The 16,130-nt window shown below is 42.0% G+C and overlaps 2 protein-coding genes across 3 annotated transcripts in view; one reads left to right on the top strand and one right to left on the bottom strand.

Moving 5' to 3' along the window:
• Positions 1 to 2,895, top strand: part of atxn10 (ataxin 10) — a 15,150-nt gene extending 12,255 nt beyond the window's left edge. Inside the window, exon 11 of the mRNA XM_085138894.1 lies at positions 955 to 2,895. Coding sequence (XP_084995020.1) covers positions 955 to 1,139 — 185 coding nt within the window. The 3' untranslated portion in view covers positions 1,140 to 2,895. The remainder of the gene's footprint in view (positions 1 to 954) is intronic.
• Positions 327 to 16,130, bottom strand: LOC146499691 (protein Wnt-7b-like). Of its 2 annotated transcripts, none has more exons than XM_085138895.1 (4): positions 15,343 to 16,130; positions 13,996 to 14,222; positions 8,712 to 8,983; positions 327 to 5,819 (listed from the first exon to the last, which is right to left on the bottom strand). In XM_085138895.1, the coding sequence occupies exons 1-4, from the start codon at positions 15,423 to 15,425 to the stop codon at positions 5,340 to 5,342; spliced, it is 1,062 nt and encodes a 353-aa protein (XP_084995021.1). In that variant the 5' UTR covers positions 15,426 to 16,130; the 3' UTR covers positions 327 to 5,339. The 2 variants fall into 2 exon arrangements, with proteins under 2 accessions (XP_084995021.1, XP_084995022.1); XM_085138896.1 differs by having other exon boundaries at positions 15,353 to 15,551.

The following is a 16,130-nucleotide window of genomic DNA, read 5'->3' as shown; positions in this document are numbered from 1 at the left end:
CCCGGGGCAGACCCAGGACACGCTGGAGAGATTATATCTCTCGGCTGGCCTGGGAACGCCTTGGTGTTCCCCCGGATGAGCTGGAGGAGGAGGCTGGGGAGAGGGAGGTCTGGGCCTCTTTGCTTAGGCTGCTGCCCCTGCGACCCGGCCCCGGATAAAGCGGATGAAGATGGATGGATGGATGGATGATTAGATCAAAGAGCTTGATCTATTTTCCAGGTCTTGTTGGTGTTGTATTTTCTTTCTATAACAAGTTCGTTTCCTAGATCCATCTTGCATGACATCTACTACCTTGTAGCTCGATGCAAAGTTGTTGTTTTGGGGGGGGGGGGGGGGTGCAAACTCACCGGCTTTACTGTACAAATATACAAAACTTTATTCCAAAAGAGACTGAATAAGACCACAAATTTTGATTTAAATTGATGCAGTAGTGTTAAATGGATGTTTGTTTTTAGGCAATAGTAATGTGTTTTGTTTTGTTGCTTACTTTTAATCGGTTCAAAATCATCCATAGTTCTCATAAACTTGGCTGTGGTGTAACCCCTCAGTTTGTCCTTTGTCTGAAATGAGTAGTTTCAGCTATTCATCTCTCTTTAAACCTGGTTTCTTCTCATTGGCTGCTCCTTGGAAACGCAAGGTTTGAAGAGCAGGTGGGTGGGGCTGCTTTTAGCCTTACTGTATTATGGAGATCCCTTCTCTATGAGAAAGCGAGAAACTGATTCCCAAGCTTTTGTCTAAAAAGGATTGCTTCCACATATGCTGACTGTATTATTTGTAACTTTTCCCATCTTTAATATGAAGATCTACCTCTGAAGCTGTATAAATGTGAGGAGGAGTTAATAAGCATAATAAGTAATTGAAAAATATGTTTAAAAATAAAAGATGGAACAGCTGCATGTTCCACTCTCTAAAGCAGAAACTTTGACATTGTTGTCCTTAACCGGGCATCTCTAGTCATCAGCCAGTGGGCAATCTTCACCATCAGGAACCTCCTGGAGCACAACTTGGAGAACCAGAAACTGATTGCCACTTTGGAACGCTGCGGCACAGCTGACTACTCTGCGCTCAAGGAGTTGGGTTTCCTGGTGGAAGAACGAGATGGAACCTTGCTGCTCAAACCTGTCAGGAAAGACTCCTAAAAAACATCTGTGAGGAGAAAGAAGGTCCTCAACCCATAAACAGGTTTCCATGTAAAGTAGAAGGGAATACATGAAATGTGTACGCTAATGGGTGAACATGCAGCTTGTGTTAAAAGCCTCATGAATGTTACCAAGTACTTAAGCAGCTTCTTCAGGTTCTAGGCCTGCTTAGTATTAGACAAATATTATCTGCGCCTGTCCAGGATAACTAACAGTCACACTGCTGCCCACACAATAATCAAAAAAGTCCCATCAGAAAAGTATGTATTATGCTCTATAATGTACTTTTCTACCTCAGTAATGCTGGTACTCAAGCCTAAACTATTATGTAAACAAAAGATCTGTGATATAGAAGCAGAGGTCAGGATGCCAGGAGCATTGGCTTTGTCTTGATCCGAGTCTGGGAAATGAAGAGTTTGTTAGCGGCGAGCTCATGCTGGTAACTTTTGGCAGGGCTGATGCTTTGCGGTTTAATCCAAAGACAAAGAGCACTGCAGTATCCTGGCTTTTTGCTTTTCACAGACACAGATGATACCAGCAGGGGTTTGGGTTTAATCCCAGGCCCATAGTGACTTCTGCAGTAACCATGAAACAGAGAATGACCAAAACATGATGTAATCTACCCCCTCCCTGCCTTACCTAATTAAATTGAGGCATCTTGGTCACGATATGAAGACCTTATTCAAGTATTTCCAATATCCACTTATCTACACAGATATGGTATTAACGATATTATAAGCTCAGGCGATTTAAGGGGGAAATGCAGTAATACAAATGCATGTGTCGTTATTTAAAAACAAGGCCCAGTGTGTTTACCGTGTTTTTGCTTGCCTTTCCAGTTATTGTTATAGGATTATAACAGTATTAGTTAAATACTTAACATAGTTTTGTGAATTTCACCCTAATCTTCTATTTCTATCCATTAATGATTAAAAATAAGGCATTAGAGAGATCATGGCATGCAGGATGACTTCTAACCATTCTAGAATAACACCACCTTACACTTCACAATACTTTGAGCAATCTATTATTTATTATACCAGACTCCGGAGACTTTTCCTGGAATATTTCATCAATATTGTATTTCCTGTTTAGCTGTAGCCATGTTTGGTCTGCTGACCTGTGATAGCAATTCTACATCAGTAGGCAGTAGATAAGAACATACTGGAATTGTGCATCTGCAGAGCGAGTGAGAGGAATGGGACCATAAGCATTAGTTTGCAGAATGACATCCCTCCTGCTGCTGGATAAGCTGAACGGTCCTGACAACTCAACAAAGCAGCGCTTTATGCGCCTGCCAACACCCTGCTCCACCCTGTTTGCTCTGCACCTGATTTTTTAATGACAAAATGTGTTGAAACAATTGGTCGGACTCTCCTCTCGATCCGCCAACATAGTGAAGGGAGCTTATGGGGTTCCGGTCCCCAGGATTTCAGACGGCTAACAAAACAGCTGTTAGTCGCACTTGACTGAATGGCTGCAATGCTTTTCAGCCTCACAGGAAAGAGCCTGTGCAAGTCAGCCTGCTGAATGAGGTGGCATGGCTGCAGCCATGTGGTCATCTCCTAACACATTAGTACCACATTGGTCAAGGTCATGATTTCTTGTTTCCCATGTCAGCATTTTACACCACAGGCCTCTACTATAATGTACTTGTGCCTTCTGATTGGGGTTTCAAAGCTTCATTTTCTTTGGGTCGCACTATGAGGTTATGAATAATGAGTTTAATGCATAATAAAGGACTGCGTGTATCAAAGAGCTCTTTGTTTTTATTGAAATATTTTTGGCCTTTTGTGACACAAAACAAAAAAGCTAGAGGTGCCTTAGAAATTTTATTGGTAAAAAAAAAGAATGAAATACAACTGTCAATGTTTGTGTTGCAGACTCTAATTTTGCGACAAAACAAATAAAATACAGATTTAGTTAAATTTCTTTAAGTTATAGCTATGCTTTTAGGAAACTGTTAACCAAAAGCACCATTAAGACAAATACAAAATACATGCACTTTGTTTTACACTTCCCATGTACTGTCTATAAGCACCTTCCATGTACCTTTTTATTTTTATTTTTTTTTTATAGGGGACCTATTATGCTTGTTTTCCAGCTGCATATTATAATACTTGGACTCTAGAGTAGCTTTGAGTAATTCACAGTTCAAAATAATCATTTATCTTGCATTCATCCATTTCCTTTAATAAAACCCTCTCATTAAGTCAACTTTCTTCTGATTGCATGCCATTTACAAATACAAGATTTGTCCCTTAGATCAGCAGTCCCCAACCATTTTTGCGCAACGGACCGGTTTATGCCCGACGATATTTTCATGGACCGGCCTTTAAGGTGTCGCGGATAAATACAACAAAATAAAACTAGTACCGGTACCGAAAAAAAGAAGATTTATTCATAACACACGTGAAAAGACCCAGGAAAACCGAGTTAACGATAAAAACGATAACAAAATAACGCTGAAAACCGATAAAAACCTTGAAAACCATACATTTCACACCTGACCCTCAACTCTCGCGGCCCGGTACCAAACGACTCACGGACCGGTACCGGTCCGAGGCCCGGGGGTTGGGGACTGCTGCCTTAGATGACCAGATTAGGATGCCCCCTCTCAGTGAATACTACACAGAGCCGAAGTTGGAAAAACACACTAAAACTAAGTGTTTAGTGCAGTCTGAAGCAGGATTTCAGGCTTCATTAATTGAAAACCTTTCCATGTTTAAGATGAGCACCCACCATTGTAGCATTATATATGTGATAGAAAACAAGGAAAAGCATAATAGGTCCACTTTAATAGTGGTTTCCACTTGCCTTTGCATTACTTTGATTTGACAGCTAACTATTAGAGCCCACTCTGAGTTATGAAGGATCATGTGAAGATAGACGATCTGGTCAACTTTTGATAAAACATGTAGAATATTTACAGTTTAGGAACCTTGAAGAAAAACAAAAATTCCAAATAACTTAAAGCTTTTCAATCTGTATACAATGATGTCAGAAAGCACTCCTAAATAGTGACTTTCTTTCCACCTTAAATGACATAAAGTGCCACGTTCCTCATATAAAAATATACTCTTCAAAATGTTTTGTAAGTTATATAAAGCCTAAATAAACATTTCTGAATACATTAAGGGTTCTGTCCAAAAATAGCTTTGAGGCCTTTGATCCTCACATACCCTCTTCCGTGTGGTTGGGGTACATGCCATCCATCCAGGCAGGCCTAAACCGCGCTGGAAGGCCTTGTGTAAGCACAGACCATGAATGTGGAATTCCACGTCTCTGCCGTTCATGGGAATGCTGGATGTATCTGAAGCTGATTGCACCTCTATAGAGTTCCAATGAGGCTTACATGGTTTTCACAGAAGTCAAGAGCCTTCCAAAAACAAAACAGTGAACACAGTCAAGACGAGGTGCCGTTCAAACTGACAAGTACGGTGCTTAAAAGTACTTCATGTGTATTTTTCTGCCTCTTTGGTTCTTGGCATAGGAAAGCATCGGCGGTGAGTGTATGTCCATGACCCAACAGCTCCCCAAAGTAACCAATGTCTCATGACATAAAAAAAGAAAACATAACCACGTGAGTGCAAAAAAAGAGAATAAAGCACTAGTAAGTTGCCCTTTATGGGAGGAAAAAATGGAAAAAGATTATTTTTGCTCTTTAGTTGCTGTAATTGAGCTTCCATATGAAAAAACCATTGTGGCCTGCCCGAAAAAAATGCCAGAGCACGTGAATTTGCTAATCATCCTCTAAGTGTGAAAAATATTTTGACATAAATAATTCATTTTCAGTGTTCAAACCGAATACAGTGTAGAGCTGAACGCATTCCGCTGCAATCTTACTTCATAGTATTTCCAGTTAGCGTGTTCCAGACGTTTTCCAAGATCCAACAGTCGCCTTTCTCTTCTTCTGTAGAACATCTGTAGGATACGTCACCGATATTATCTTAAAAATCCTTTCACTGTCATGTCACTTTTACTCTAGCATGCAAGCAGTTACGTGTCTTAAATATTTATGTCTGTTGCTCCCAAACAAATTCCACTTTGTTTTCCATTCCAGATGGGATGTCAGAATGTGCAAAATGTAATAAATACCTCCAAAATTCTTCACTTCCAATTCCAGCTTCTCATATTCCCTTCCCTTCGTACCCTTGTCCCTTTTCCCTTCCTTTCTCTGTACCCTGCCTCATTGTTTCCTCACTTGCAAGTAAAAACCTCTGATTTCTCACTGCATGTGTTGCACTTGACGAAACAGCACCAGTGGAACTTGCAGTTGCACTGCCAGACTCGCGTGTAGTGGTGTGTGTTGTGACCCCGACCGCAACACATGACGTTACAGCCGTCTGCGAGGCTCGAGGTGCCGTTGCACAGTCTTCCTCTTGTCCCTGTGCTTCCTGTGGCCCTGTCCTCTTCGCAATAGTTGGGAGAGCGCTCCAGGTACACCAGGTCTGTGTCTGTGGGCTTTTGGTAGCCTCGAGCCTGTTTGAGACGCAGGAAGGAGGGTTGGCGAAGCCGTGTGGCTCGAACTGGCTCTACTTGAACTGCATCGCTGTAGCGTTCCTTCAGCAGGTTACCGATCTCTCTGAAATTTGGCAGGGTGATCCAACAGGTCTTAGTAGTACAGGAACCAGATACACCATGACACTTGCACTCTAGCTTCATTCTCTCCTCCAGGATCTGAGCGCACAGAGAGTAGATATTAGGTTGGTACACATTAATCATGGTGGTTAAAAGCCTAATCAGTAGGATAAATAACAATTAACAATACAACTTGGCAAAGAACTTAAGAAAGAGTATTTTGAAAACACAGGTCTTACAATAGAAACTCAATGCAATAAAAATTAATTGCACCTGAGATTGCTTACACACAAGAAATCTCATTATCATGAGAACAAACTGAGTAAATCCTTGACTTCCAGTTGGCCTAACTGCTGGAACATACCCAACTCAAAATAAGTTAACTGAACATTTGGTCATCAAAGTCAGTTAAACGTCATGGATATAAACTTGCCCATTTAGGAAGCAAAAACCATTCTGATTTAATCTGCTTTAGTGCCAATGAAAGTGACAACAGGTGCACTGGAGAGCCAACAAGACAGTCGCCACAAAGGGAATGGTTTTGTAGGTGCTGGCCACAGACCATTCCTCTCTCCTCATCCCACCTGACTGAATTTTCTTCAGTTTTTGGCTACTTCTAGTGTCCTCGGTGGTGCTTGGGGGTGCTGGTACGTAAATCCTAACCCATTCAGGGTTGATCCATCCAAGAAGGGTTGCTGTATCTCCCAGCACACTCTCAACAATGTGGAGGAGATACCAGGAGATGGACCGTTACGCGAGGAGAGCTGGACACGGTTGTGTAAGAACGTCAACGCACTAGCAGGTCTGGTATCTGCTCCTTTGTATGAAGAGGTGCAGGAAGTTCACTGCCAGAACCCTACAACATGAACATGAAAGCTATTTATGTATGTTTTTCTGAGCACTGTCACACTGAGCACATGTGACAGATGCAGAAGAGTATGGAACTGGTGTGGCAAACGTTACGCTGCCTGCAACATCGTATACAGGGATGAGGATAAGGAGACAGCAATGGTCTGTGGGCATCACCTGCAAAACCATTCCCTTTTTGAGGATCGTCTCCACATGTTATCACCTTGATTTTAATCAAAGCAGATAAATTCATTCAAAGTGGTTCATGCTTCATAACTGAAACTTTAACTGATTTTTGTGTTATACTATGATAATGAAGTGTTCCCTTAATTCTTTTTTTTAGCAGTGTTGATCCCCCACAGCCCTTTTAATGTTGAAGCTATGGGCTGTCTGTCTGCTTGGCTGCTTTATGGCTTCTTATAGAGTAGAATTGCCAAAGGAATTGAAAAATAGGTTGGAAAAACATGGAGAAAGATCAGTAACCGACTCAAAAGCAGTCAAAACACAGCTGCAGCACTAATCAAGAGTAACAGAGCCAGCCATAGTGCCACTGACCTCCTGAAATGTCACCACAGACCATAGTCTGTAGACTAGTTCAAATCTGAGAGGTAACCTTTGAGCCTCTGTTTATCTTATCAGTGAAAGTCAGAGTTTGTGTGACATCTGAGACAGTGCGAAAGGACGGTGCAAGCTCTAAGGATGACTTCCAAAAAAGGTCCTGCTTGCTGTTCCACACAAAAATTGGTTTTAGGAGAGCATTCTTTGGTCAGATGAAGCCAGATACATTTATTTGCTTTAGATAGGTTCCAATGTGTTTGGCACAAACTCATCCGGGACCCCCACACCAGCAGTGAAGCTCCAAGGTGATACGGGGCTGAATGAATGCAAAAGAGGTTGAAGAGATGACATTTATAGCTTGGGCCATGGCTACCCGTGGAAATCCCAAAATACCGGCTGACAAAATGACTGGCAGAAGATGAATATTCCAGCATGATAATCATCCAAAGCACACAAAAGTTTCTAAAGGAAGGAAAACTCAAAACTATGACCAGGCCAAGTATATTGCCTGATTGGAATCCAGCAGAACACCAACAGCTGAAAGAAATGTCTCTGATGAACAGCACAGCATCTCTTCAGAAATCTGTGTGACACTGATATTCTTCATGCCAAAGCGGATTGAATCTGTTATTAAAAGTTGCTGCTCTGGTTTCCTGGTATTTTGAATAGAATCAGCCTGTTTTTAATTTCACAGGAGAACAAACACTTGACCATTCAACTTAAAAGTAAGCAGCTAGTACAAGTTCATCATTTTGAATCATTTGACATTTAATTGACGTTGCGCGGGGGTGTACACACTTCTGTGTGTTGCGAATGGTCATTTTAAATTTGCAGGTCCATTGCTTAAAATGCCTAATAGCATTCGCTCAGCCTTAAAGTCTGTCTGTTCTGGTGAGTTGGGTTTTCTGTGGGCACTTCAACTTTCAGCGCAGCAACATATAGGCCAACTTTATGTCAAAACCTGGGGAAAATAACTCATACCCCCGAACCGTAGTCTGTAATTAACTTTACCTTTGCTGAGACCACAGAATAGCATGTCAGCCCGAGAAAACTGACCAGAGCCGTTGTGCAACCATGCATGTATAGAGTTACATTGTGGTTTGAGCCAGATTTATATTATATTGCCATACAAATATTTTCAGATGACAAAATTGACAGGTGACTGTTTGCCTTGGTGACCGAGCTGTATTTTGTTTTCGATGCATTTTCAACGTGAGATGACTTAAAGCTCATAATTACATCATGTTGTAACTTGTTTGTCTACAGCTCTGGTCTTAAGAGAAACTCTGTCTTTCCCCTCGTGGTTATCGCATTTTTGGAAGTCCCTCCGGTCGGTTCAGTATTTGTGGTGGCGCAGAAGTGTGGTGTTTGGTGCTGCCGCTGAGAAAGGAGGCGGGGGATAATATCCTCAACTCTGACTTAATGCTTAGTAATTCAGTGAATGGGCTGTAGGCCTGTGGCACAGCTCCATTTGGGAGTCGTCCTTACCAACCCTCACGTTTTATGTCACACATCGTTTAATTATTATTTGCTTTATTGTTTCGTTTACAACTGGTCAGACAGAGTTTTGTGATCATGTGTTACCTTTCGCCCTGCCTCATTGTTGTGCAGGTTCATCAGCCTCCGGGCATTTTTCTTGATCTCGCGGGCGTCCATGAAACGCCGCGAAAACTCCACGCCGTATTTGACATCAGCTGAGCAGCCTCCCCATTTCCAGCCCTCCTCCTGGTCATTGTAGCCCTGCTTGTCCTGGTCACAACCACACTGGCTCAGATTGCCTTGGCTACACGCTGCGGTTACTGCGTGGGCAACTCCAGCAGCCGTGATGGCATAAGTGAACGCTGCTTCCCTGCTGCCTGAAGAAATAGAATCATGTTAATATACCGAATCCATTGTTATTCCAATATTAGGTTCATAGAGATGCTGATGGACGTGAAGGAGGCCATCATTAGTCTGAAAAACCAGACCTATCAGAGAGAGAGCAGAAACTTTCGGAGTGGCCAAATCAACAACCTGGTTCACTCTTAAAAAGAATGAATGCACTGGCCAGCTCAGCAACACCAAAACCAACACAGAAGAAAACTGAAATATATGTTTACATGGTCAAGAAAAACCTCTTCACAACTTCACAACAAAGTCAAGAACAGGTGGACCTGTTGCTGTTGTCAAAGTCTACAGTCAAGAGATGCTAAAATATAAGAATCAGAGCGTTTACACTAAGGTGCAGATTGGTTAGGAAGACCAGATTAGACTTTCCCAGAAAACATCAAAAGAAACCTGCAGAGTTCTTGAAAAGAAATCACTGGACAAATGAAACCAAGATGAATTTGTACCAGAATGATGGGAGGAGAAAAGTATGCAGAAGGAAAGGAACAGCTCATGATCGAAGCGTACCACACTATCTATCAAACATGGTGGAGGCATTGTTATGGTATACTGCAAAAGCAACCCAAGAGTTTCTCCAGGCAAAGAGAATGGGCAAATCAGTCACCTGATTTTAATGTAGTGGAACATACCTTTCAGCTCATGAGGACACAACTGAAGGGATTTTTAAAATTTCCACTTGAAAAACTGAATTGAACTGAGCATTGAAAGATTTAACAGACACTCTGCAAGAGGAATGAACCCCTTCAATATTATATTCATTTTTATCAAGGCAGCAACCTGACAAGATGTCAGAAAGACATTATTCTCTGTCTTTCTGACATCTTTTCAAATGCTCTTAGCAAAAAGTGTTACTATCAGGAAAAAGTTGGACTTAAAGACAATACAGCATTCAGCATTTCTGGACTGTGGCCCATGTTTGTAAGCTTAAAGGCTTTTGTCTTGACCCATTGAAAGTCACTTCTGATGTACTGATTCCTTGACACTACCAAGTCACTCCTTTTAGCTAATTAGCCCTCTGCTCAATTAGAGGTTATGCAGACCTATGGTAGAATTACCATGAGGTCACCAAACCGCTGAAGATCTATTTTCTCGGGATACCTTAAAGCTTCAAGGATTCCTCCTATTAGGCTTTCAAGGGGTAAAGAGTTAAATCAGGACCTCTCCAAAACTAGCGTTCTTTGTTGAGAAAAAAAAAAGAAAATCATTTGAAAACACATTTTATGTTTTTGGCTTTTAAACTAGGCTGAATATTTGGCATTTGCATATACTTGTCCTGTTTTAACTTTTCCTTTTTATTATTATTTTATTCTCTTTTAGCTGTGAAGTCTGTCCTAAGGTCCGTCCAAGTAAAGCTTGGTCACCATGCATTATTTGTAATGTCCTTCTTCTGTTTTTTTAATGATTTGATTTGACTTGACATCAAATAACACGCAAGGCAAAAATAAAAGAAAACACTTCTGTGCGGGCAGACAAAAGGCCTTTCAATTTTATGGGGTTACCCCAGCAGCCAAACATTTGTTGCATTTCACGACAAGTTCTCTAGTCCCTCGTTTCCAGCTTTCCGGAAAAGGCAAAAGCCCTCAAAATGTATTGAAGTGCAAAGCTGGGTTGCTGCTCTTTGGCTTTAGAGAAAAAAAAAATTCACTGCTTTAAGGACATGATTAAATATGAAAGAGAGCAGTGGTGTATAACAGTATTTGTTAATGCCTTCTGTAAATTTACTGTAAGAGGCAAAATAATGAGCCAAAGAGTAAAGGCACAGTTTCATAACTCCATCTTTTCTCCGTAAGCCTTGTTTCATGCTCCATCGCTGATCTGCACAGTTAGTCGGTAACTGTTGAAGCAGTGATCACCATGGTGAAGAAAACACAAGTGACATCTACTGGCTGACTGGAGGAGCTTTTTTTTCCCTTTAAAGATCAGCACTCGCAGTTACTTTGCTTAATGTTTTTCATCAATGGGATTTCTCACGCAGCTCAAGTGTCATTCTGTCTCTGTCTTAGGCGGTCCGCATCATTCCAGCAAATGATACTGCTGTGTGTTGCATGTTGAAATAATCTGTGGCCAGGCTCGACTGAGATGTGCCCATTTCCAAGCTTTTTGCGTGTCGCCAATCGAACTTCAGAATAAACACGTTGATATTTATGGGGTGGGGGAGGGGGGCAGAAAGGGGATGGATTTATTGGCACAGAAGCTGGTAACAGGATATCCCCGCTCACCAATCAGGATAATGCCGGGCCTCCGTTCTTCTGAGCAGCCCCAGAGTATTAATCCATGGCGTCTCTGGTGGAGGCGATTCTAATGGCGCGCCTCCAACCTGACAAACTCGCTCTCGCAAACCATCAGGCCTGCGGTTCGCTCGTTCCATAACTCAAAACAAACTCTTTAGTCGTCTCTCATCAGGCCGAATCTGCGACCCATTCGGATATATTGTATGGTTGAGTCTTTCTCCATGCATCAGGCGCATTCAATAGCCAAACAGCCATCTCTTCGCACTGTGATTTGTTTTGATTGTACAGCAGTGCATGCAGGGTTCCATTGTTGCCATCCAGCTGCTGGAGCTGACTTCAATTAGTGGTTTTGCATGAATTTCGCTGGTTTTTCTCAACATTTAATGAGTTCACAGGCTCAGCAGGTCAGTCAAATAAAGTGGTGGATGGCACATTGGCCACATGAGAGGGGGCTAAGACCCTAGCTCACATTTCTGTCTTTAAGACTAAAGAAAATGGGTAAGAATCAGGTGACAGATGTGTGTGATTTTACAAGAAATTATTTTACAACCCCACCTCCCCCCAAAAAATCTAGAAAGCTCACACATTTGTTGCAGCCTGCTAACTAGTTTACTTCTTAATAAAATAAAGTCTTTTGATTGTTCTTCATGGAAAGGGCACGAGGATCAAAGTAAGGTCTAGAGCGTCTCTCTGAGTCTTGTTCACACACCACAAAAGAAAAGAGACATTTCCTCTGACAAAAGAAATAAAGCGATCCAGACGTCTCGTCTGCCCGTCTCCCATGTTGAAGAAAGTGATTGCTCCCAGAGATGCTAGATTAAACGTGCATCCAAACCCACAGCGAGACCGCAACAAAACAGCTCCAACTACAATGTGATTTACATGAGAGGTTCACATTAGGAGCAAATACGTTCCTGTGAGGAATAAAACTGGGAAGAATGTGGATTATGTGTTTATGCATCGCTTTCAGAGATGGACCTGAAGTGAGGCTTCACAGAGAAAGTCTTTGCCCCATCAACCACGATGCATGGCAAGCAGAGTCGCTTAAATCCCCTTTGGGAATACTAGCAAAGCCGTTAGAGTTGGAGTTTGTTCATTCATTGTTCTCTCGTGTGGAGCTCCAAACAGAAATGCCTTCATCAGTGCTCCAACTTTTTCCTCACAGCGCTGACAATAGTGACAGGACGTTCAAAGGCAACACTAGAAGAATGAGAAGAGATTCTCGTGGCAAGAAGAATGGCTTCGTCTACGCGCTGATGTTCAACTTTCAGTGATGGGAAATCTCGGCTGGGCTTGGTTTGAACAGTCCACCTGTTATCACATCTATCATTTCCACCTGTTGGACCTTATTTAATTTAATCAGACTGTTGTAAAATGTTAGCCAATAAACTTTCTTCTGTCACCTTTTTACTCTCAATAGGTCAAATTATGTTAAATATTGTCAATCTGTACTTGATACTATGTCAGTATCTCAAACACCCCTGTCTCGTCCTTGAAGCTGTTCAGTCTCAGCCTACTTTTCACATATTCTACAATCTACAAGCAGGGGTGAACCCAAAGTGTAAAACACTGCTGTTCCTCTAATGGCCACTAGGGGCTGACTCCAAAAGGTAGTTATGGTGCGTTCCTGAATAAGTCGGAAATTGTGATTTGGAAATTTTTTGTGGAAAACCCCCTCAACTTTGATTTCTTCAGAAAAGTCGGAGCAGACCAACATACCCTGAGATGGCAGCAATAAACATAAACAGTAGAAAAACGGTAAACTTCTCATCTGTACTACCACTATTCTGTATTTTTGACTCACTAAATAAGCATTTTCAGAGCACTCAGGCTCTACCCATGAATGTGTTTTGTAACACAAAAAAAATATGTATTATGCAGTGTTGCTAGTAATACCTGCATGGCTCTACCTTGCTAAGAACCAAAACAAATGCTGTTTTTCCTGTCTTTTTCTGGAATGTGCTAACTCTGGAGTGATGTCACTCCCAAGTTTTGACATTCGAGTACCGAGGTATCTAGAACGCATACATCAGTCCATACTGACTCGGTTTTCAAATAACCAGCATTAAAGATGAAATTAACAATGTTTAGAGCATGATACGAAACACGGATTGAGTCTCTAAAGCCAATTTTCCTCTTCATAACAACTGTAGGAAGGCAGAATATTTCCTAACTCACCTGTTCGGATCTTTTTAAGACTTAAAATTTGGGACACGGCCTCTTTGATTGAAATGAGCATTGACACACCTCTGCTAAGTTACTGAGCTGAGATTCATGGTATGTTTGCACTAATGGTGTATACATAATTTCCTTAGGCATTATTAAAGGATTCTGATTCTGATTATCTTGGGATTAACTGACAAACTATTTTGGCCAGCTGTGATGTCTATCTCATGAAATCCGCTTGACATCTCATGAAATATTTTTTGCTTCAGTGTTAGAAACTTAAATTCTAGCATATGTTAGTTAGCACAGATTTAGCAGGTTCGTATAGCAGTATATTTTGTGGCTGTAGCTTGCTAACCAAGTATGCTACCATTAGCTGATAACTTATTTATTGACTTGCTTGTCTTTATGTAGTCACCTCTGGCTCAAAAAAATCCAACATGGTGCAAGCAAAACAAAAACGTATCTGCAATCTTTAGGTAACCATGCAGTGGCTGCCTCCATCTTTCGCATACAGTCTATGTGTCTATACAGAGAAAAACTGTCAATACTTCTTGTAGAAGCTGACTTTCAACCAGACTGACCTACTCTCAGCTCTTGTCCAAACACGGTCCTCTCTCCCAGGGCTGAGCAGTTCCACCGGCCGTAGCGGAACTGGTACTGACACTCGTTGATGCCCAGCTGGGCACCTTCACCAATGACGATGATGGCATCGGGGCGACTCTGACAGAGGGCTCTCTGACGTGGGGCCAGTCCAGGTATCTTGTTGCAGATGATGTTGGCACCCAGAGCTACCACAGAAGACAACGCCCTAGGCAGAGAGTAATGGAGCTTAGTGAGAGAGAACAATAGAAATTATGGAACTGAAATCTGAGTGAAATCAGAAAGATTTGAATTCTGCCCCCAACTTAAACCTTGCTTGGGTATCAAGATGTTATTGTCAAGAGGAGAAATGGGTACATTTGTCAAGATAACTAAATAAAAACACGTCTTATCATGTTTGATTTAATGGACTCTTATATAGACATAAGAAAGTGCTGTATTTAATTAGAAAAACTGGTTTTCAAATTCAGACATTTCTGTCCACCTCTCTTTCTCTATATTATATAAAACATGAACCAGCACTGCTACTTTAAGGCTTCAGAACCTGCCCTTAATATGAATGAGAGGCATGTATGGTGCAGCAATCATTCTCTCTGTGAAGGTCTGGGTCTTTTAATGTTGTAAGAAAAGAGCTCATTACATAGGCCTGGGCCTGTGGGCAAAGCATGGAGTAATCCAAAAATGAGGCTTTTCCATATGCTGCTTTCCAATTATGGCCCTTGTCTGACGAGGTGCTTCTATGACAAAGTGGTTCTGGTGTAATGTGTAAATCCACGAGGGCAGGTTATCTCATCAGCTGCGCACACACTAGAACGTGCACAAATCTTGCCGATTAAATATTGGCTACATGCATACACTCAAGCGAATTCATTCAATCTTTATGACTCAATGTGAGACGGAAAATGACACACGTGGCCATATGTTGAAGGAAAAATCCACAGCTCTTGTTCCTTGGCAGTCTATGATAGGATAAAATGAAATTAACTGCACGACACAAATCACGCATTTCCTCCCCATGTTTCCCGTATATTGAGGGAATGTATAGTCCAAATTTATTTTTATCCCACTTTCTAAAATAAAATCTCTGCCACACCAGAACGAGATGCAAACACGAGTCGGATTTCTTCATTTTGCAAAGTCAATGCTGAGCTAAAAATAATAATCATCATAATAAAAAAAAAATCAGCTGTAATAAACACCTGCACTAAAAACAAAACAAAACTTCGCTCTCTGTTAGTCCAATTTCCCTGTGCGTAATTGGCTAATTTGCGCACAAGGCACTACTACCTGTTGGAGAAATTACACGTGTTCATTCAGAAGAAACCTACAGGTAGCTACCGCTGGTGAGGATGAGGAAGATCTGTGGGTAGTAGACGGACAGCAGCGCACTGCGAGATGAGATGATGAGCATGGTTGCGCATTGAACACAGCTTGATTTGCTCGCTTGGGTTTAAGAAAAAAAGGGAGAAGAAGAATTGAGAACAAATGTATCCTTTTTTTAGAGTCCACGCAAATGCAGAGCTGTTCGCCTTCTTTAGCTAACGGAGCCGTGGCTGTCGGCGGCTGTTCCCAGCTCCGCTATCCGTGTGTTGTTGGAGATGAGAGTCTGCATCCCTCGGCCGATGTGCGCTCTGCCACCTGGACTGAAAGCGGGCTAGGTGTTAAAGGCGAGAGAGAGAGAGGAGAGAGGGTATAGGGAGGGGGGGAGGCAGATGGGGTTCCGGATGTCCGGATGCGTCTCCAAAAGTGAGACTGTTATAGTATTTGGAGGGGAGAGAGACGGTGGCCTTTTTTCCCCCGGTGCACCAGCCCCCGGGATGAGGCTGCACACCCTGCATCCTTCTGTGTCCCACCCCCTACACACCTCCTACCCACGTCCACGCCTCTCCCACCCTGCTCTCTTTCTCGCGTTTTTTTAAAATATATTTTTTAAAGGTTTTTCTTTTTTTTCTTTTTTTTGTGGCAGTCAATAGTTAAATGTGTTTCTCGTTATTCTTTTTTGTCCTCATCCCCCCGTTGTGCTCGGACCCGTGACCACTGCAGGGTTACAGTTAAGTCCAGCACATCCAAAACTCAACCAGTAATATTGTTAACTCTGAAAAACAACGATGTCAGA

This window comes from Neolamprologus multifasciatus, chromosome 17 (assembly GCF_963576455.1).
Source record: "Neolamprologus multifasciatus chromosome 17, fNeoMul1.2, whole genome shotgun sequence".
Classification (NCBI taxonomy): Eukaryota; Metazoa; Chordata; class Actinopteri; order Cichliformes; family Cichlidae; genus Neolamprologus; species Neolamprologus multifasciatus.
Note: the sequence above shows the minus strand (reverse complement) of the source record. Positions and strands in the feature narration are given on the sequence as shown.